This window comes from Megalobrama amblycephala, linkage group LG20 (genome assembly GCF_018812025.1).
Source record: "Megalobrama amblycephala isolate DHTTF-2021 linkage group LG20, ASM1881202v1, whole genome shotgun sequence".
Taxonomy (NCBI): Eukaryota; Metazoa; Chordata; class Actinopteri; order Cypriniformes; family Xenocyprididae; genus Megalobrama; species Megalobrama amblycephala.
The window spans coordinates 30,018,976-30,041,153 of NC_063063.1; the positions used below are offsets into that span (position 1 = coordinate 30,018,976).

The 22,178-nt window shown below is 34.3% G+C and overlaps 1 protein-coding gene across 2 annotated transcripts in view; it reads left to right on the top strand.

Moving 5' to 3' along the window:
* dock1 (dedicator of cytokinesis 1) overlaps positions 1 to 22,178 on the top strand; it is a 299,327-nt gene that overhangs the window by 35,796 nt on the left and 241,353 nt on the right. For both annotated transcript variants that reach the window (XM_048170101.1, XM_048170102.1), the window contains exons 2-11: positions 820 to 903; positions 5,528 to 5,568; positions 5,673 to 5,728; positions 8,105 to 8,201; positions 9,014 to 9,162; positions 10,606 to 10,741; positions 13,305 to 13,462; positions 14,344 to 14,425; positions 17,774 to 17,909; positions 20,526 to 20,598. In XM_048170101.1, coding sequence (XP_048026058.1) covers positions 820 to 903; positions 5,528 to 5,568; positions 5,673 to 5,728; positions 8,105 to 8,201; positions 9,014 to 9,162; positions 10,606 to 10,741; positions 13,305 to 13,462; positions 14,344 to 14,425; positions 17,774 to 17,909; positions 20,526 to 20,598 — 1,012 coding nt within the window. The remainder of the gene's footprint in view (positions 1 to 819; positions 904 to 5,527; positions 5,569 to 5,672; positions 5,729 to 8,104; positions 8,202 to 9,013; positions 9,163 to 10,605; positions 10,742 to 13,304; positions 13,463 to 14,343; positions 14,426 to 17,773; positions 17,910 to 20,525; positions 20,599 to 22,178) is intronic.

Consider the following 22,178-nt stretch of genomic DNA (forward strand, 5'->3'; position numbering starts at 1 on the left):
GTGTTTCATTCAGACTCATGTAAAAAAGAACAATGGATGTAGAGAGACTACAAAGAGAAATGATGTGTGTGTGTGTGTGTGTTTTGAAAGGGCCCACAGTGAGAATATTCTGTAATTACTCTCTCTTCTGAGAGACTCTGAGTTGGCAGAGGAAGGACAGAAACAGCATGTGTGAGAATGAAGGTGAGAGTGTTGACAGAGAAATGGAGACCGTCTGTGCGTAATTAACCCTCAAAGGTCGCTCTATCTGTCGCTCTCTTCTCGTCCTCTGCTGTCTCTCTGTCGCTGGGGTTATGTGGTCGTTCAGGGTCACTGAGAAACACCGCGGCACAACACCGCATGAACGTCACCGCTGCTTCTCCTGCCCGACAGATGAACACGGCAGTAACACTTGACTCTAGTAAACACATGAGCGTAACTCTCTCTGTCAGAGACATTACACACTTCCTGAAGGAAATACCAATGTTTGCAGGACAGCAATGAGTTTTAATATTGATGTCGATGTTGATGTTGAAGCCCCGAAATGCCAAACAAGCACCATTAAAGTATCATCTATACAAAATTAAAGTTATTCACTGAAAGTCTTCATAAAATCTTTCAAAAAGTGAATTCATTTCAAACCTTTTTCATGCTTTTAGGTGCTTGTATGTCAAATTCGAGCCAGTGTTTATTGTTGAGCTGCTGTTGCTTGTTGTGTGGTTAGTTATTGCATTACTGCATCATCTATAACCCTCAGCTTCACACACACACACACACACACACACCCCAGAAATTGATGCCATGTGTCTCAGTACAGTGTTTTATGTTCTTTGTCCCCAGCCATCTATAACTATGACGCTCGCAGTGATGAAGAGCTTTCCTTACAGATCGGAGACACTGTACACATTCTGGAGACTTATGAAGGTGAGACAGAGTTGCACACACACACACACACACACACACACACACACACACGCATGCACGCACGCACGCACGCACGCACGCACGCACGCACACACACGCACACACACACACCTTCTTATGTTGTAACTACTCTGTGACAACGTAAAGCATCAGTTTGAAAAGTGGCTAATTATTTTAAAATATTATGTTAACTGCATTCATCAAGCTTGACCATTCAACACTTTACCAAAGCTATTTTAAGAAAAAACTGATAAAATATAGCTGCGAGCAGCGATGGCGGGCCCAAGCCCGGTGGCACCGCCACCCCGGTGGCTTCAGGGCAACTGTGCACAGCGGGCAATAGGCACTTAAAACGGTTAAACATCAAATGACTATGTCAAATTCACTCCACATTTACTGCACTACAAGGTGCCACTATAGAGCCCCTCCTCCCTGCCCATTTTCAAAGGATTACATGTGCCAAGTTTTAACATTATTCTGATGAATTTTGAAGCAAATCAGGTAAAAATAAGAGGGTGATCTCAATGTATGCTGAAAGTGACACATTTTCTGCTTCCAGTTGGTGGCGCTATGACTTTGAATCACAATAGTCACATCCATGTGATCAGCCTTGTACAACGAAGACTAAGCCGAAGTTTCATCAAAATCAATTAATGTATGCAGAAGTTATAACACTTTGTTTCCCTTTTCTTGCCATAAATTCGTTGCCTCGCCACGGCCAAACCGTTTGAGATATCCAAAATCCGTTTGCAATTAAACAACTTCAATGTGTTAGCAACAAGTTAAAAAAAGCTTGGTGTAAATTGGATAAACCCTGTAGGAGTAGTAGTATAAAATTCATAGCCTGTTTTTTCAAAAAATTAACATTCAAACCAAAATAGCTGACTTCCTGTTGGTCGGAGCTAATGAATGTAAATTAGAAAATTGTCCGGCTTGATGAGAACAATATGTGTACCAAGTTTGGTGATTGTAGGAAAAACAAACCCCCCACTTTGTCAAAAGGTGGCGCTACTGAGCCCCTCCACCACGCCCATTTCTATGGCTTTGTCCATGTCTACTGGTTGACAATATTGATGTGTGTGTCGAGTTTCATGCAATTTGAAGCATGTTAAGAGCCTCAAAAACACTCAAGAATATTATTACAGTTTGACCTGTTGCCATGGCAACAATATTTCAAATATCAAAAATCCTGTCATAGGTCTACATCTGCTGTGTATTGACATTACACTGATGAAGTTTGAAGCAAATCAGGTAAAAATAAGAGGGTGATCTCAAAACATTTCAAAAAGTGATACACTTCCTGCTGCCAGTTGGTGGCGCTATAACTTTGACTCACAATAGTCACATACATGTGATCAGACTCCTATAACGAACACACTTGTGAAGTTTCATAAAGATCAATATATGTATGCAGACGTTATAACACATTTCCTGTTTCCTTTTTCTCGCCATAAATTCGTTGCCTCGCCACGGACCAAACCGTTCGAGATATCAAAAATCCCCTGGCAATTTTTAATCATCAGTGTCTTGACTTCATGCTGACCGAGTTTGGTGGCGATCGGATTAATCGTCTAGGAGGAGTATATCAAATTCCAGAGCATGCGTTTTTCAAACAACCCTTAATAGCTGACTTCCTGTTGGCGTGACGTTTAACTTAGAGCACGAAAGTTGTTCGGCCCGATGAGGTCTATATGTGTACCGAGTTTCAGACTAATACGTGCAAGCGTGTTTAATATATGGACCAAATTTTCAGACCTTTTTTCAAGGGGGCGCTGTCGAGCCCCCCTGCCACGCCCGGGTACCAGCTTCTGCCCGGCGTCCTAATGGCCGCGGATTCCAATGTGTGTGCCAATTTTCAAGAGTTTTTGAGCATGTTAAGGCCCCCAAAAAGCCCCGGAAGACGGAAAAAAAAAAAAAAAAAAAAAAAAAAAAAAAAAAAAAAAAAAAATAACGAGCAGCGATGGCGGGCCCAAGCCCGGTGGCACCGCCACCCCGGTGGCTTCAGGGCAACTGTGCACAGCGGGCAATAGGCACTTAAAACGGTTAAACATCAAAGGACTATGTCAAATTCACTCCACATTTACTGCACTACAAGGTGCCACTATAGAGCCCCTCCTCCCTGCCCATTTTCAAAGGATTACATGTGCCAAGTTTTAACATTATTCTGATGAATTTTGAAGCAAATCAGGTAAAAATAAGAGGGTGATCTCAATGTATGCTGAAAGTGACACATTTTCTGCTTCCAGTTGGTGGCGCTATTACTTTGAATCACAATAGTCACATCCATGTGATCAGCCTTGTACAACGAAGACTAAGCCGAAGTTTCATCAAAATCAATTAATGTATGCAGAAGTTATAACACTTTGTTTCCCTTTTCTTGCCATAAATTCGTTGCCTCGCCACGGCCAAACCGTTTGAGATATCCAAAATCCGTTTGCAATTAAACAACTTCAATGTGTTAGCAACAAGTTAAAAAAAGTTTGGTGTAAATTGGATAAACCCTGTAGGAGCAGTAGTATAAAATTCATAGCCTGTTTTTTCAAAAAATTAACATTCAAACCAAAATAGCTGACTTCCTGTTGGTCGGAGCTAATGAATGTAAATTAGAAAATTGTCCGGCTTGATGAGAACAATATGTGTACCGAGTTTGGTGATTGTAGGAAAAACTAACCCCCCCACTTTTGTCAAAAGGTGGCGCTACTGAGCCCCTCCACCACGCCCATTTCTATGGCTTTGTCCATGTCTACTGGTTGACAATATTGATGTGTGTGTCGAGTTTCATGCAATTTGAAGCATGTTAAGAGCCTCAAAAACACTCAAGAATATTATTACAGTTTGACCTGTTGCCATGGCAACAATATTTCAAATATCAAAAATCCTGTCATAGGTCTACATCTGCTGTGTATTGACATTACACTGATGAAGTTTGAAGCAAATCAGGTAAAAATAAGAGGGTGATCTCAAAACATTTCAAAAAGTGATACACTTCCTGCTGCCAGTTGGTGGCGCTATAACTTTGACTCACAATAGTCACATCCATGTGATCAGACTCCTATAACGAACACACTCGTGAAGTTTCATAAAGATCAATATATGTATGCAGACGTTATAACACATTTCCTGTTTCCTTTTTCTCGCCATAAATTCGTTGCCTCGCCACGGCCAAACCGTTCGAGATATCAAAAATCCCCTGGCAATTTTTAATCATCAGTGTCTTGACTTCATGCTGACCGAGTTTGGTGGCGATCGGATTAATCGTCTAGGAGGAGTATATCAAATTCCAGAGCATGCGTTTTTCAAACAACCCTTAATAGCTGACTTCCTGTTGGCGTGGTGTTTAACTTAGAGCACGAAAGTTGTTCGGCCCGATGAGGTCTATATGTGTACTGAGTTTCATACTAATACGTGCAAGCGTGTTTAATATATGGACCAAATTTTCAGACTTTTTTCAAGGGGGCGCTGTCGAGCCCCCCTGCCACGCCCGGGTACCAGCCTCTCCGGCGTCCTAATGGCCGCGGATTCCAATGTGTGTGCCAATTTTCAAGAGTTTTTGAGCATGTTAAGGCCCCCAAAAAGCCCCGGAAGACGGAAAAAAAAAAAAAAAAAAAAAAAAAAAAAAAATAATAATAATCCTTAGAAGAACAAGAGGGCCCTGCGCGAATTTTCGCTTGGGCCCTAAAAATGATGTATTTAAATTACAGGGAAAAGGTTTTTATCATTAACCACAAACCAAAATGTGGTCCTAGACAAGCCGCTACTGAACGTTAACTTAGGCAAAATCTGAAACCCAGTTACTATTTTATTTTATTTTATTTTATTTTATTTTATTTTATTTTATTTTATTTTATTTTATTTTATTTTATTTTATTTTATTTTATTTTATTTTATTGTCATTATTGATTTTTATTATTTTATTTTGATTGTCTTTTATTTTATTTTATTTTATTTTGATTATTTTATTTTTGATTATTTTTGCCGACATTTATTTTATTATTTTTATGTCTTTTATTTGATTATTTTATTTTGATAGTCTTTATTTTTTTTATTTGCATTGTGTGTCTTTATTTTGATGTTTACATATATATTTTTTGGGGGAAAATTACAAAATCACAATCATAGTTTTTAACTGTATTCATTTCAAAGTTGCAAAAATGAAAGAACGAATAAACATTTAATTTGTCCTTGACATTTTCTGAACTCATTTACCTCTCAGTGAGCATTTGCTGAAGAAGAAAAACATCTACTTCTACTATTTATTTTCTTATTTTGATGAGTTTCACACACTATTTTGTACCCCTATGTAAAGTGCGTCCTGTTGTCCATCCATTTCAGTCACCTGTTACCATTTTAAGACCTTTACGCACAGATATGTCCTGATCAGATCTTTCCTCTTCCCTCCAGAACAACTTCTCTCCAATGTCAGTAACACACACTTTAGTCTTGAATGATTTGTTCATAGCTTGCAGACATGCCCGCTGCCTCACTTCATATCTCCCAGAGATTTATGAAACATGCCTTTTATAATCTCAGAATATTGTTTTCTAGAGAGACACAGTGGCGTCTCACTGTAATCTAATTGTTGGTATTTTCATCTGACTGCTGTGATATTTTGTGCTCTTCTCAGGATGGTATCGAGGGTATCGGCTGAGGAGAAAATCGAAGAAGGTGAGTTTCAGAGTACAGTTGGCTTCCATGTTCATCATTCAGCAGACCTCAACTTGATTTTTTTCCTTTGTTTGGTATTTTCTAATGTGGTGTTCTGTGTACAGGGTGTGTTTCCAGCTTGTTACATACATCTGAAGGAGGCCACGGTTGAAGGCAGTGGGTCAGTATGTTCATTTAGATTTCCTGACAGTTTGTAGTTTGCTGAATATAGAAAACAAAAGCGAACTTTTCCCAAACCAACTCATTTGGGCCAGATTGTAAAACAGCGTTGCTTGTATCCTTCACAGAGAAGGCGATCTCATGATTTGTTTTTCGATGGGAAAAATGTTGAATATAAGGGGCCGTTTACACGACACCGTTTTCAACTAAAAATGGAAAACTTTTTATGCATTTTGGCTGTTCCTTTACATGACAACGCCGTTTTGGGGTACTGAAAATGCAAACTTTTGAAAGTTCAAAGTGCTTTTTAAAGTGCAAGTTTTTAAAAATGAAACCATCATTGTCTCTGTGTAAACTACAAAAATGCAAATTTGTGAAAACGGTGACCTCATGCACATGCATATTACATGTTCAGTCTATAAGCGCATTGCTTTGACAACGTTGTCATATGCAATGTATGCAAAAAATGCAAAGGAAAAACATTTTCCTGTCTTTTTTTTAGCATATCATTGTAAACGTACCCTAAATCTACTTATGTTTTATTCACTAATCAATAGTATCAAAACTATAAAATTAAATTAGTTACTTAGTCTAAATAAAAATATATTTACCCATAAGGTCTGTGTTCTGCATATTTACAGTATTGTTCAATTAACTTATTAGCTCACGTCTCCCTTGTGCTTCTTGTGAAGTATAGCTTTCTGCTCACTTGTGAGTCTCTGTGGTTTTGTTTTATTAAATTTTATTTTTTTTATTTTTTTTATTTTATTTTATTTTATTTTATTTTATTTTATTTTATTTTATTTTATTTTATTTTACATATTTTTATTTAATATTTTGCTTTATTTTTAATTATTTTTATATTTAATATTTCTTTTATTTTATTTTATTTTAATAATATTATAATATTTTAAATGTATTTTCTCTTTATTTTGATGTTTATTTAATTTTGATTGCTAAAAAAATGACAAATTCAAGCAAATCATGGTTTTAAAAAGAATTCTATGCAAAAAGAATTCCGGCAAACCTCCATATAAAATGAAAATAAAATAAATCAACTCTTATAATATTCAATTTGTCCTTAAAATGTTCTGAAAGTCAAGTACCACCTCTCAGTGAGCAATTACTGAATAAGAAAAAAAATCTATTATATAGTCAAACCAAAATTTATTCAGACACCTTGGACATTTCATTCATTAATACAGTTTATTTGCTATAGTTTAAAAAATGTTAATAAAATTAAGTTAAACTGTGTCAGGAAAAAAAAAAAAAAATCTTAATTAAACTTCTTTATGTAAAGCACTTTGAATTACCATTGTGTATGAAATGTGCTATACAAATAAAATTGCCTTGCCTTAATTATGTCAGATAACACTTAAGCAAAACATGGTCAGGTCAAAGTGTCTGAATTTTTGGTTCCAAATTTTACTGGTAGTCCACTTTATGAAGAATTTTTGGGTATAATATGTCACAGTTTACTTTATTTTGCTATCCTCAATTACATAAATGAACTATATTGTCACACAAGTAAAAATAAATGTCTGAATAAATTTTGGTTTGACTGTATATTATATTATTTAATTTATATTTAAGAGTTTCACATATTATTTTGTACCCCATTCATGTAAAGTGCCATAAAATCCTTGTCTCTTTACTCACCATTTTAAGACCTTTACACACAGATAGGTCTATATCAGATCTTGTGAGTCTCTGTGATGTTTAAGGTTCTCTATGTAGGCAGCTTACTATGTTTTGGAACGTACTCTCATTAAACTTTACACTCCTTTGCTACATCTGAAGATTATGTTACTTCTGTTATTGGTCTGATTATATCAGCATTGGTCTCTGAGTCCAGCCTCAGCGCAGTTAACAACGTCCTTCCCATAGACGTCTTACTAAAAACAAGTTAGCGCTCCAACAGCCCAGTGCCAGCCTAATAGGAGATTTTAGAGTCCGAAATGGATTTTCGAGTGTGTTTCAGGAATATAATACGCATGAGTGAGTGTTGGTGTGTGTGTGTGTGTGTGTGTGTGTGTGTGTGTGTGTGTGTGTGTGTGTGTGTGTGTGTGTGTGTGTGTGTGTGAGAGAGAGAGTAATTGGAATCGAGAGCAAAGCCCAGCTCAGATTTCATAACAGCTGTTTTGATGACTGATGCTGGTAATTAGTTTTCATTGGTATGAAGGGATCTGAATGACTCAGGGACCTCAGAAGCCTGCATTAAGCTGGAATTACTGACGTGAATAGAGTGAGATGCAGTTAAACACCCTATTGTTTCCCACACAAGTGATATTCTTTGAAAAACTCCTTCAGTTTATTGTGCTGCCTATGTTTATGCTATTTTTTTCTTTCACACTTTTTCCTTTTTGTCGGCCCTTAGACAAAAGGAGACGGTCATTCCTACTGAGCTTCCTCTGGTTCATGAGGTCACGACTACGCTGCGAGAATGGGCGACGATATGGAGGGACCTATATGTGGTAATCCTGCATTTTGAAATTTATCTCAAGATGAGGTATTATATCCCAAAACTTACATACTCTTCCTCTACACACTTAAAAGTATGCATTTTTCCATTACACAACGAGTTTAACCTGTGTTTTCACCATGAAATTAGCGTTGGATGCTGGCATAGTCACAAACAAAAGTATGCATGTGTAGTATAAATGCAATCTGGCTATGATGGCATTGTCATGTGATCTATGATATCAGTTGCATCACTTCTCCACTAATTACAAATCTTCTCCCATGACCTCATCGGATGCACATTTCAACATCTTGGTATTTTTAGTGACTTTTTATGAATACTGTTGGACATCCTACCCATTTAACATGCTGCTTTTGCATACTATAGTGTATAATAGGGAAATATGCATTTTCAGACATGGAGATCAGCATGATTGCATACACACAGTCATCACTGACCTCATGAATTTAGCGACACAGCATTTTGATGACAAACACGTCACTGTTCATAGCGCAAACATTCATCTGCTGTGACACACTGCAACATTGCAATTTTCTCTAATAAATCTGATCCCCTTCGCCTCAGGCGTGATGTTGAAAAGCTGATGTACAAATTAAAAATTAAAATTTGTTTTTAATATTTTCCAAAAAGAGTCTCATTGACAGTTTGTAAACACTTTTAAATTGCATAAGTAAGCAATATGACACTCTAGGGCTCTTTGTCTGCAGTGATTAGGAGCCTCACGACTTTACGCCGCAGAATGAGCTTTGACAAATTAATTAACACACATTGCAGGGTTTTAAACAGACTTTTTGTTTCCAACAGGGCGACAAGCGGGAGATGTTCAACACGGTCCGAGACATGATCTATGACTTGATCGAGTGGCGCTCCCAGATCCTGTCCGGCACGCTCCCGCAGGATGAGATGTCGGAGCTCAAACAGAAAGTCACCTCCAAGATGGACTACGGGAACAAGTATGAACACACACACACAAACACGAGCTGCTGAGTCATTCTGATTGGGTTATGTTAGAACTGAGAGCGCATGAGATGGAAGTCACGACTGCAGTCCGTTACATAAAATCTAAATTTTAATGAGAGCGTTGTATTGCTCTTCATTTTTATTCAGGGTCTGTTTTTGCTTTGAAGGGTCATTGTGAAAGATTTTCAGCCCTTCGGATGTTTTATCCGCTCTTATTTGAGTAAAAGAAAAAGATTGTTAATCAGTGGTGTGTGGTATGTTCCTTAACTTAAAGTATTAAATGTTGATGCTGTCTGATGATTTTTGCCTGGCAAACAATGAAACATGCAAAAAAAAAATAAAAAAAAAATAAAAAAATCCATAGACTTGCACTAAAGGGCCAGTAAGTGTCCATCTCCTTCTGCAATGTGGAAGTAAGCTATTTTTTGTGATCATGTGCTATAGGTACTTAACTTAAATGGGACCTATTATGCCCCTTTTCACAAAATGTAATATAAGTCTCTGGTGTCCCCAGAATGTGTCTGTGAAGTTTCAGCTCAAAATACTCCACAGATCATTTATTACAACTTGTCAAATTTGCCCCTATTGTGTGTCCCTTTAAATGCAAATGAGCTTCTGCTCCCGGCCCCCTTTTCAGAAGGGGGCGGAGCTTTAACAGCTCACGCTTGGGTTGCTCAACAACAACAAAGTGGAGAATCTCAGGCAGCCAAAATGAGGCCAAAACATACACTGTTGACATGCTTGGACATCGTATTATTTTAGTCCAATTGAATATAGTACTTGGTTGAACATTTTATGGTCCTACGCCTTCCACAGATGATATGTATTTATAAAAATGCATTTAGACAGTTTAGACATAATGATTGCTATTAGGATATCAGGAGACTTTCAAACAGTATAACAAAAATGTTCTTCTAGGGAATCACCTATTGCACCTTTAACTTTAGTGTTTAGCTGTAGGAGGAAGCGAGTATACAGATGAGATGATAGAACTGCTGTGGTCAAAAAGTGACTCACACACATGTACAACTCAGTTTAAGTCTCTGTCTTTCTCAACTTTGTTAGATGAAAGGTCTTTATTTTTACATAAAGAGGGCAATCCATCCGGCAACCCCAGAAATTCACTGAAACCACTGAGCAGTGCCCTGGAAACCCTAATGAACACTCTAGGAACCACATTTCAACATGCTTAAAACCATTTAGGACACCTTAGCAATGCATGGAAGCACTCTTGTGTCATGGTTGTCACTTTTACACTAAGTATCACTTGCATTTCTTGAAAATCAACTTAGTTTCTTTTTCTGTTACACACATTTTCAATGCACATTGACATTTTTCCATTTCCATTTATTCGTTTAGCAGAGGTTTTCGTCCAAATCTTTCAACCAAGTCTGTTTTAAAATGTTTCTTACTGTGTTTTTGTGTGTTCTTGGCAGGTATTTAGACCTAGATCTGGTGGTGAGAGATAAAGATGGGAATATTCTGGATCCTGACCTGACCAGCACTATCAATCTGTTCCGAGCGCATGAAGCCGCGTCCAAGCAGATTGAAGCTCGCATTCAAGAGGAAAAGGTAAACTATGTTAGACGTATTTATTCCTTTATGGCACAATAAATACATGCTGTTTTTTTTTTTTCGTTTTTTTTTCTGTGGTATATTTAGATTGATATATTTAAATGTGTTAGTTTGGTGGTGTTGGATTGTGAAATTGGAAGGCCTCAGAGCAGACATCACACTCACATCAGCTCTGCGTTTTGCAGTGTTATTTTGGTCACCACCCGCTGTGATGTTTAATGAACACCTTTAATTATAACTGTTACTTCACATTTATATGTAGATGTGACTACTTTGTCAAGCACAACCAATAAACCACATAAAAAAGTCCCTGACCGCAGCTCTCAAACACCATCACTGACGTGTGAGAGTTGACACGGGAACAGAGAGCGTGAGAGTGAACCATCTCACTTCCCATCTTGCTGTGGGCTCAATGTGACACATGGCTGGGTGGGAAAAAAGTCTCAATATTTTTCAGCCTTTTGACAAGATTCAATAGACTAAAAGAGAAAAAAAAAAAAAAAGATGGATATCTCTCTCTCTCTCTCTCTCTCTCTCTCTCTCTCTCTCTCTCTATATATATATATATATATATATATATATATATATATATATATATATATATATATATATATATATATATATATATATATATATATATATATATATATATATATATATATATATATATATATAGATAGATAGATATAGATAGATAGAGAGATAGATAGATAGATAGATAGAGAGAGAGAGAGAGAGAGAGAGAGAGAGATGGATATAGATGGATATAGATAAAAAAATTGAGTATAAAATGCAAAATTATATATATATATATATATATATATATATATATATATATATATATATATATATATATATATATATATATATATATATATATATATATATATATATATATATATATATATATATATATAAAAATAATATATATATATATATATATATATATATAAATATATATGTGACATACAATATCTAAAATATAATATTTAAAGTAAGTATATATATATATATATATATATATATATATATATATATATTTTTTTTTTTTTTTTTTTTTTTTTTTTTTTTTTTTTTTTTTTTTTTTTTTTTTACTAGTGGGTGCAGGACATTATAGTTCATTTAAGTAAGTGAGGATAGCTAAATAAAGTAAACTGTGACATATTATACCCAAAAATTCTTCATACTGTGGGCTACCAGTAAAATTGATAAATTTGGAACCAAAAAGTTATTCAGACACCTTTTCTTATTAATTTTATTATTGCAGTCTTCATTAACATAATGGTTAAATGCTCGAAATCAACAAAATGTCTATGATGTTTCTTATTGTCAACAAACACATTGAAATATATTGTGAATATCTGCTATCACTCAGCCCTTGTGTTACGAGAGTCAGAGCTTCTTAAGACTGAAGTGTGAAATCCTCAAACATACTTATGTACAGTCTATGAGGTTAACATCTCCGTTTGACCTGTGTGTTCTCGCAACGCCTCTCTAATAACTGTTGAATCACTGTAGTGCTTTTAGATGAGTCACAGTGAGTGTTATTCACCATGTTTCGAACTGAGCAGGTGCTTCCCTTGAGCCAGGAGATTTCATTTAAGATCCTAATACACTGAAGAAACTGTTCACCCATAAAGTTGAAAATTCTGTCATTTATTCAGACTCATGTATGACAAGGTGAAATTTTGAGAACACATCAGCACTGGTGACCCTACCCAGATGTTCACTGTCCTTGAGTCTCTTTCACCAGATACAGACTGCTTAAGTGATAAAGGGCCTGTTTACTCCTGGCCACTTCATGTGTTTTTACTGATTGGATAGCTATCTGATTTGTTCAATGATACACTTGCCTGCATAAATGTGTCTCCGCAAAATTAATATATATCTGATCTTCAATTCCCGTGTTATATGAAAATTTATCGGAGTTCATGTCAATGAAAAGCAACAGTTACAGTATGAGCTGCATTTTATTTATCATCAGCTAATTTCAAGATCAAAAACCGCAATAGGAGAGAGAGCAGAATCAGCACTGGTAAGATCATTTAGTCTTACTACTTTTAATGAAGATGATTGTGTTTTGAGCGTCTGCGACTTACTTTCAGTTTCATTTGTGGCAGTTTGCACGTCGGCTTGCTGAAGAGATACTCTGCTCGTCTGTGCCGATGCGCAATACATTAGCACTGTCATATCTAGCTATAACATGCCATATAGCCTATAACACGCTCGCAGCTGTTTATTCTTTTAGCATTTTTGGGAGGAGTAACATTTACATATGTGGTTTCAACAACCATTTGCATTTACACTTGTCCAGTTTCGTGAGTGAACAGATTTAAATCTGTCTTGAAAGTGTTTCGGAGGGCATTTACACCTGGTCTTTTCACAATCGGATAGCTATCCGATCAGAGAGAATGCATGAAATGACCAGGTGTAAAAAGGCCCCTAAATTCTTTGAGGCTGACAGTGATTAACGCCTGTGTAATTAGTCTTGCTGACTTTGACTCAAAGCACATTTGAAAGATTAATTACCATCATTTTTATGCATTTATTTATTTTTCAGTCTCAGAAGCAGAACTTGGATTTGAGCAGGCAGGCGAAGTTTGCCTCCACACCCTCGTTTGCCTTGTTCGTCACGCTCAAGAATGTCGTGTGCAAAATCGGAGAAGATGCAGAAGTGCTGATGTCACTATATGATCCCATTGAGTCCAAGTTTATCAGGTCAGTGCACATATCAGTCCTAAGCATAGCTGTCAAATGGTACTTTGTTTAGAGTTTAAAGCTTTTTAAAGTAATTTTAGCATTTTTTTGAGTAATTATAGCTTTTATTATTATATTTAATTGTTATACAAATAATATTACTAATATAATTATTAATACATTTTTTTAAATCATGATTTTAATAATTTGACAATAGTATCACCTCAGTGACCAGTACCCATGATGTTTCACATCCTCAGTAGTAAATCAACCACAGTGTTTGTATCATGCACACAATTCTCAATGGTTTGTTTCAGCAGTGAATGATCATTGTATTATACTTGAGTGTGTCCACAGAGAAAGACATTTACATTTGCATTTATCTAAAGTGTCTTTCATGCATTAAAGCTGTGCATTTATCAATATATGCGTTCACTGGGAGTCAATCCTATTATCTTGACGTTGCCAACACTACGATCTACCATCTGAGCTAATTTGTAATAATAGTAATGCCATTAAAGGGATAGTTCACCCAAAAATGAAAATGACCCCATGATTTACTCACCCTCAAGCCATCCAGGTGTATATGACTATCTTCTTTTAGATTAACACCATCGGAGATATATTTAAAAATATCCTTGCTCCTTAAAGCTTTATAATGGCAGTGAATGGGGGGCCAAATTTTGAAGCAAAAAAAGTGCATGCATCCATCATAAAAGTAATCCATATGACTCCAGGGGGTTAATAAAGGCCTTCTGAAGCGAAACGATGCGTTTTTTTTTTTTTTTTTTTTTTGCGTTTTAGTCATATACACCTAGGATGGCTTGAAGGTGAGTAAATCATGGGATAATTTTTGGGTGAACTAAGCCTTTAATATCTCTTACTTTTGAATTTTCTTGCAGTGAAAACTATCTTGTGCGCTGGTCCAGCTCAGGTTTGGTGAAAGACATCGATCAGCTGCATAACCTGCGTGCTGTGTTCACGGTATGTATTATTTTGGGCTTTACTTTTGACACTTTTTGTTCAAGGTTATCATGGAGAGATGGAGAAATGGTTTTGGGACGTGATTGAAACCTGCATCACCCACATGAGCACCATGGCTCATTGATGGCTACCAAAGTCCCTTTAATACAAGTCATTTCACTCGGCATCTATCTTTGAAACGCCTCTCAGGCATTCAAGTGCAGCTCCTATCTCTTTGAATGGGGAAACATCAAATTCTCCGAAGTTGTTCACCAAGCTTTCGATTAAATTTCATATTTGAAATCACCAATGAAATCTGACAACAACGGTCTCATAAATTTTGTTTCTAAATGCTCGAATAATGACAAAAAAGTGGTATTTTTCAGGCTGGATCAAGCTAATGCGCAGTCCTCTTGTGTCTCATTTCGGAGGCGCGCGTCTGACTGTTTCTATAGGAACCGGAGCTTCTAACGGCCGCCGCAGTGACTCGATGACTTTACCAATCGGCAATTGGCTCTTATTTAGAAGGCGGGACTCATTCCGCCATATTGCGTGTTGCACTTTCTCCCATTCATAACAGTAAGAGTGACGCGTCTTGTGTTATTCTATAGTCTTTATAGCTACTTTCTAATGCCTCCTCTAAAACGGAAATGTATCAACATAAATGCCTCATTTGAAAAGCTCTAAATAGATATTAACTTGCGGTCTTCGTTTGGGGACTACACTCGTGGTCTTCAAAATGCAATTTTGTAACAATATAATATATTTTTTAAAAACCAATGTAATTTTACTCTGTTTATTAATGTTTTTACTCAACATTTGTACAGTTGTTGGAGGATTTGTGATATCTTTTAAATTTATATAAATGAATTAAAAAATATTTTTTAAATAGGTTTTTTTTTTAAAAGCAGCTTTTTATGTAAAATTCACTTTATAAAAGGCCCAGATTTCTAACTTTGATTCATGTGGATAACATGGATAATTTGACATGATTTAGTGTAAGATTTTTGCCCATCTTTTGGAAAATGCAGTTATAAAAGTAAAAAAAACTATCATTTTTACCAGTAGATGGCTATAATGTGCTATTTGAATGACTGAAAGATGTCTTTTTACAAGTTTTTTTCAGTTGGATTCATATCTAAATGTTATGAAATCACAATTATAACAATAAAAATTACTTTTTGTCAAAGTTTAGCATTTTTTGTACTGAAAAAAATCAGTTTTTCAATAATATCATCAATAATGTAACCCACAGAGACCCCACTTAGAAACTGGACAAAATCCATTCTCAAAATCAGAAACAACGCACAATACACATAGACAGAAATGAAGTGGCACACTTCCAAAAATGCAAAAAACATCCCCAATACAAAAAGAACATGCTCACACACACGCACACACAAAAATAAAAAAATATTTATTTTATTATTTTATTATTTTTATTAGAAAATTATTATTGAAAAACTGATTTTTTTTTACTTTTAAAACTGCATTGTTCAAAAGATGGGCATCTTATCCATGTTATCCACATGAATGAAAGTTAGAAATCTGGGCCTTTTATAAAGTGAATTTTACATAAAAAGCTGTTCATGCATAAAAAAATAATTTTTTATTTATTTATATAAATTTAAAAGATATCACGAATCCTCCAAAAACTGCACAAATGTTGAGAAAAAACATTAATAAACAGAGTAAAATTACATTGGTTTTTAAAAAATATATTATATTGTTACAAAATTACATTTTGTTGCCTGGGGTCTCCAGAGACCCCGAAGACCACGAGTGTTACTATTTTTTTTTTACATAAAAAACATAAAATCAAGATATCACTCCAATTTTTTTTTTTTTATTTGTAGATCTTAAAAGTGTTAACCACCGTACAAAGTCTCATGCCATTTGGACAAAGATAACTTTTTTTTTTAATTTGAGCAAACATCATTTGCGGGTCAAAAAGACCCCAAAGACCACACAAGGGTTTTAAATAAATTAACTTGGTTATTCCTCATTGTGCATCACACAAAATGAGCAAAATCACATTTAAGACTTGACTAGTAGTCCTAACTGAACACAATTTTGTCCAAAAAAGTGGTTGTATGATAATGGCATGTTTTAAAATGACATCTAGGTGGTCACCTAACTAGGTTTTAGAACAAGGCTAATTTGGGCATGTAGGCAAACCGCTAGGCCTCACGTAAAAACCCTTCACATACATGATCTAATTGTTTGATTTGAACACTCAAATGTGTCGTCCTGTGCTGATGCGCTGCTTCATTACCAACTCGTTCCTGAAAACATCGTCATGTAAATGACTTTGTTACGGCTTGATTCCATTCGTCTGTTCCCATCTCTTGCATTGTTCCTTAATGAGTAATCACGGTATTATTGGGTGACACTTTAATTCATGTTCATCAGTCGTGTTGTAGAATTGGTAATTAAAGTGTTGGAGAAAGCGGCATCATCATTAACGCTGTAAAGGGTAATGAGCTAACGGTCGTTAGAGGAGCAGATAAGGAAGCTCACTGGAGACGCTGCCTGGCTTGCATTGTTGCACGTATTGTGTGTGTCCAAGTACATGTGTTGGCATCTGCTTGCACTTCAACACAGGAAAACCAATTTTCTATGCTGGAAACGGACTTATGAACATGAAATCATTTTAAAGTTTTTGTGTTTCTTACACATTATAATGAAGGTTTATTTTATTTTATTTTATTTTATTTTATTTTATTTTATTTTATTTTATTTTATTTTATTTTATTTTATTTTACTGGGAAGCGACTTATGAACATGAAATCATATTTAAGTTCTTGTGTTTTTCACACCCTATTATGAAGCATGCATGTTGTTTTTTAATTGCATGCATTTGTATTTTGTGTATATGCATGTACATAATTAATAATTATAGAGCGTATGCATTGTTGTGTGTGCATGTAGGTACATATTTGCACCCACATATGAGAGCTGTTCTCATTTGCTAGAGGTCATTTCTTTAATGGATGCTGGGCTGTTGTGGGTCAGTTTGTTTTCCCAGAATCCTCTGCTCTCTGCACAAACCCCCAGCGGGGAATGAGTTGCTGCCCCCAATCAAACGCTGCTCGAAACAATTTACCCTTCACCCGGACGCTGTACTGACAGCCTGTGTACACCGGCCGAATCCGTGGATCAATCATTGGCTTCCTGGATAGTTGCTAAACTAACAAGTTTGAGTTTAACTAGATGGTTGTAGGCAGAAACACCTGGTGCATGGCCATTACCGCTTGGGGGCTTAAAATGATATGGGGCATTTTAGTACATGATTGTGCAAGTGCTTGTGCATGTTTTTGTGTGTGTGTGTTTTTTTTTTTACACTTATGTTTGTGTGTTTCTCTACAGGATCTGGGGAGTGAAGACCTGAAGAGGGAGAAAATCAGTTTTGTTTGTCAGATCGTTCGAGTGGGCCGAATGGAGCTCAGAGATAACAACACTAAGAAATTAACATCTGGCCTCCGCAGACCCTTCGGTGTGGCAGGTAGTGCCTCGCTTTCTGTTTTCACACATAAAACTCAATGCACACTTAGCATGGTAAGTGTCCATCAAAATACCACCAAAAATATACTTTAATTCATTTGGCAGATCCTTTTATCTAAAGTGATTTAAGGACCTTATTGTAGCTATTGGCAAAATCTACTTGATGATCAACAGGAACACCAACTATTATTTTATTTTATTTTATTTTATTTTATTTTCTTTTATTTTATTTTATTTTATTTTATTTTATTTTATTTTATTTTATTTTATTTTATTTTATTTTATTTTATTTTATTTTATTTTATTTTATTTTATTTTATTTTAAAATGAAAAGAAAAATGATATAATAAAATAAATAAAATATAAAATATTTTAATAAATATAATAACAATTTAAAAAAAATTAACATTAATATTAATTTAATTTAAATTTTTTATTTTTTATTTTAGTTTTAAAAATTAAAATTATTTTTTTATTTTTATTTTATTATATTTTATTTTTATTATTTTAAATAAAAATAAAATGTAATTTTATTTTTTGTATTTTATTATTTTATTTATTTATGGACAATGATAGCTAATACTAAGTTTCCAAAGTTTAACTATAAATGCAAATATATTTTGTCTGTAAAATGTAGGGGTCTTTGTCTTGTTTTGTTTTAAATTATGGAGAGCAGGTGTTCTGTTTTGGAATCTGTATTTTTTATTTGTCATATTTATTTGAGTGACTGCATACAGACACAGTTGTTCAAGCCTTGTGTGTAATCAACTGGAAAAATATATTGCATATAAGCTTTGCTGTATGTGAATACAGAAGGTGACACACAACATCACGTAGAAAATGGAACGCACCAACCTCACTGAATTCATACATTTTTAATGCATTCAAAACAAAGGCCTTTCCACTAATATGGCTACAATCAAAGTGTTTTGTCTGCCTGTAGATAAATATTGTTTTATTACTTCTACAATTACAGTATACAGTAGAAGTCTTGGAGTTAAGTGACCCTAATAATGTATTTTACCCTAATATTTGTGTCTGCTTATCACCATTACTGTTGCTAATCCCTGACACCTAGGGTTCAACTTCAGTGTCCAATGCATTACAATGCATTGTGTCCAATTCAGTTTATGAATGTTTCCTGATGATGTCTTGAGAATAGATGTGATGTTATTTTATTAAGCAACTTTTGACCTTGTGCCAGTAAGCAGCCACCCAAAAATCTGCTATTGTGCACAAAAGGTTTCTCCTGTTGTGAACTTGGTGCTTTAGTCGCAATGGGAAAAAGAGAAATCTGTTTTTCTGTTGTAAATAAATAAATAAGGCTGAACAGGAGAATGAGAGGAGACATGCAGCCTTTGGTTTCAACATCAAACGGTTTTTGAAGTGGGAAAGCCTATCTCTCTCTCTCTCTCTCTCTTTCTCTCTCTCATTCTGTACGGCCGTTAATCTGTATGTGGGTCAGGCAGGTAGAGGCAGAACCTGTATGTGCAATGTCACCTTTAATGTGTCACATTCAGAGACAAGCCAACGCTTCCATTATGGCTCATCAGTTTCCTGTTGCCTGCGGTAAACCCAATCTCAGCTCGGCCACTCCTGCACATGAGGCCAAATGGCCATTTAGAGGCGATGTTTATGTGTTCACTCAGTAATAGCTGCTGGTTGACAGCTTATCTAGAAAGTTTTGGCTGCTCTCACCTTATAAACCACAAATTTAAACTTCCATGATTGTTTCTATTCTGCTTTACTATGTTTTTTTTTTTTTTTTTTAAACAGAGTTTTACAATGATGGGAAGAATCTCACAGAGAAAAATTCAGGTCCCATTACAACCAGAAAAAACATTTTGCATAAAGAAAACAAAACCTTTTTAGAACAATAAGATCTGGGATATTATTTTCATGACAATTAATTTTTTTTACACCCCAAAATTTTCATTTCTGTTATGTAGGGGGAAGAAAAGTCATACAGTAATAAAACTAATTGTATTAATTAAATTCTATGCTAACTACCATGATTTTTATTTTATTTTATTTTATTTTATTTTATTTTATTTTATTTTATTTTATTTTTAATTATTTTTATAATTAATTTTATTTTAATTAATTTTATTGTTTTTAAATTTTAATTATATTTTTTGTTTATTTTAATTTTTACTTTTATTTATTTTAATTTTAATTTATTTTAATTTAATTTTAATTTTATTTTATTTCTTACAAATGTACTCTAATACAATTTAAGTAATTCGTTTTTTGGATTATAGTAATGGAAATTTGGTAGTAGAAACAAATAATGGATAATTTGGATAGTGATTTTTTTTTTTTTTTTTTATTAATTTTGTTTTTTTTTAATTTTTTAATTTAATTAAAATTAGCTTAATAGAATTTTGAAATGTGAATGGGACCGTGTGTGTACAGTAAATGGCAAATAATGTCACTACATTCCAAAAAAAAAAAAAAAAATAGCTTCAATTTATTGTTTTCTCCTTTTGATTTTGGGATGAAATATGAGCTGGTTATTTCTTATCTTCATGAGATTCACCCAGAGTTGTTGAGACATCATGTTTTCCCAGGCTGTTTCTCTGCTGATATTATTCTCTTCTCATTCTTCTCTCTGCAGTAATGGACGTCACAGACATCATCACGGGCAAGATGGACGATGAGGACAAGCAACACTTCATTCCCTTCCAGCCGTGAGTATGACTTCATCACATTAGCCACACAGCATCCTTTATGGAGGTGAACATAATGACTGCCGCAAAACCTAGAAAACCATCTAAATAGAAGCTTTTTGTTTAATACACGTACATTTAAATCAGTAGTTGATACCAATACTAGTGTTTTTGTTTTATTTATTTATTTATTGTTTATTTTACTTTTAATTTGCTTACACTTAATTATTTAAATAATTCCTTTTTCTTTATGTTCAGAAAATAGTTTGTTTCAGGACTGAGAAAAAATAGACTATTATGTGTAAAATTGCTAACATTATTCTACATTACAGAGAAATACCAAACCATAATTGAGCCTTTAAAATATAAATTAAGCGCTCAAGCGCACTTATAAAGTTTGCAACAGCGCACTAGCAAAAGTCAAAACAAAACAGAAAAAACAGGCGAAAAACAGAAAGCAGACTTTCTGCACATTTTAATAATTTTTTAATAAACTAGTGATTTCTGAGTTCATGTTTTTGATTTGAATTGGTTCACATTTCGATGTGTCTGACTCCGGGTTAGTGAGTAAGGTAGTTAATGAAGTATTGTGTAGTCATGCCTTTTATTTTGTGGCATATGAAGGTTAATTTGAGTGTAAGTTTGCTTGTGTCTGTTTTCCTGATTTCTGCTGTATCATCTTAATGCTCTGTGTATTTATTCTTTGAAAACAACACTTTACACACACTCTGATTCTGTAGGGAGCCATACGTGCCACACAGTCAGTCACTCACTCACTTGTTCATTCTGTCATTAAATAAGACTATACTTCAGTCTTTCTCTGCTTTGCCACTCTCACAGTCTAGCTGGGTCACTCAGAGAGGAATGGAAGAGTTCATTGTTTTAAAATGGATGCTCTCATTTTAGGGAGGTTTTTGCTTTGTAGCAGCTTATTTGTGACTTCAGATTAGCTCTGTTCCAAAACCCATTTGAGCTATTCTGCTGTCTTTAGCTGCCTACATAGACAGCTACCTTTTAAGACAGCATCCTAATTGAAACAGAGCCTCGTAAGTGGCTGATTTGGAATGGCAGCGACAAATAGCAAGTCAGTTATTATCATTACTATTTAATAATAATCATAATAATAATAATAATCATAATCATAACAATAATCATAATAATAATAATAATAATAATAATAATAATCATAATAATCATAATACAAATACATTAGCCAGGTGATTATAATAATAATATTTTATGCATTTGAATAAAATTATTCTACAATATCATATATAATATAAAAAAAGATTTTTACAATGTTTTATATATAATATAACACATTTAATAATAATTATTTTAATAATAATAATAATAATAATAATAATAATAATAATAATATATTATTATTATTATTATTATTATTATTATGCTTTTGCCAGATACTTATAAATATATTTTTTATTGGTTTTAAATTACATAATTTTAAATAATAATAATAATAATAATAATAATAATAATAATACATTTTCCAGGTGATGATTAATTTATTTTTATCAGTTAATTATATAATTAATTTAACATGGTTTTATAAATAATGATATATAAATATTAAATAATAA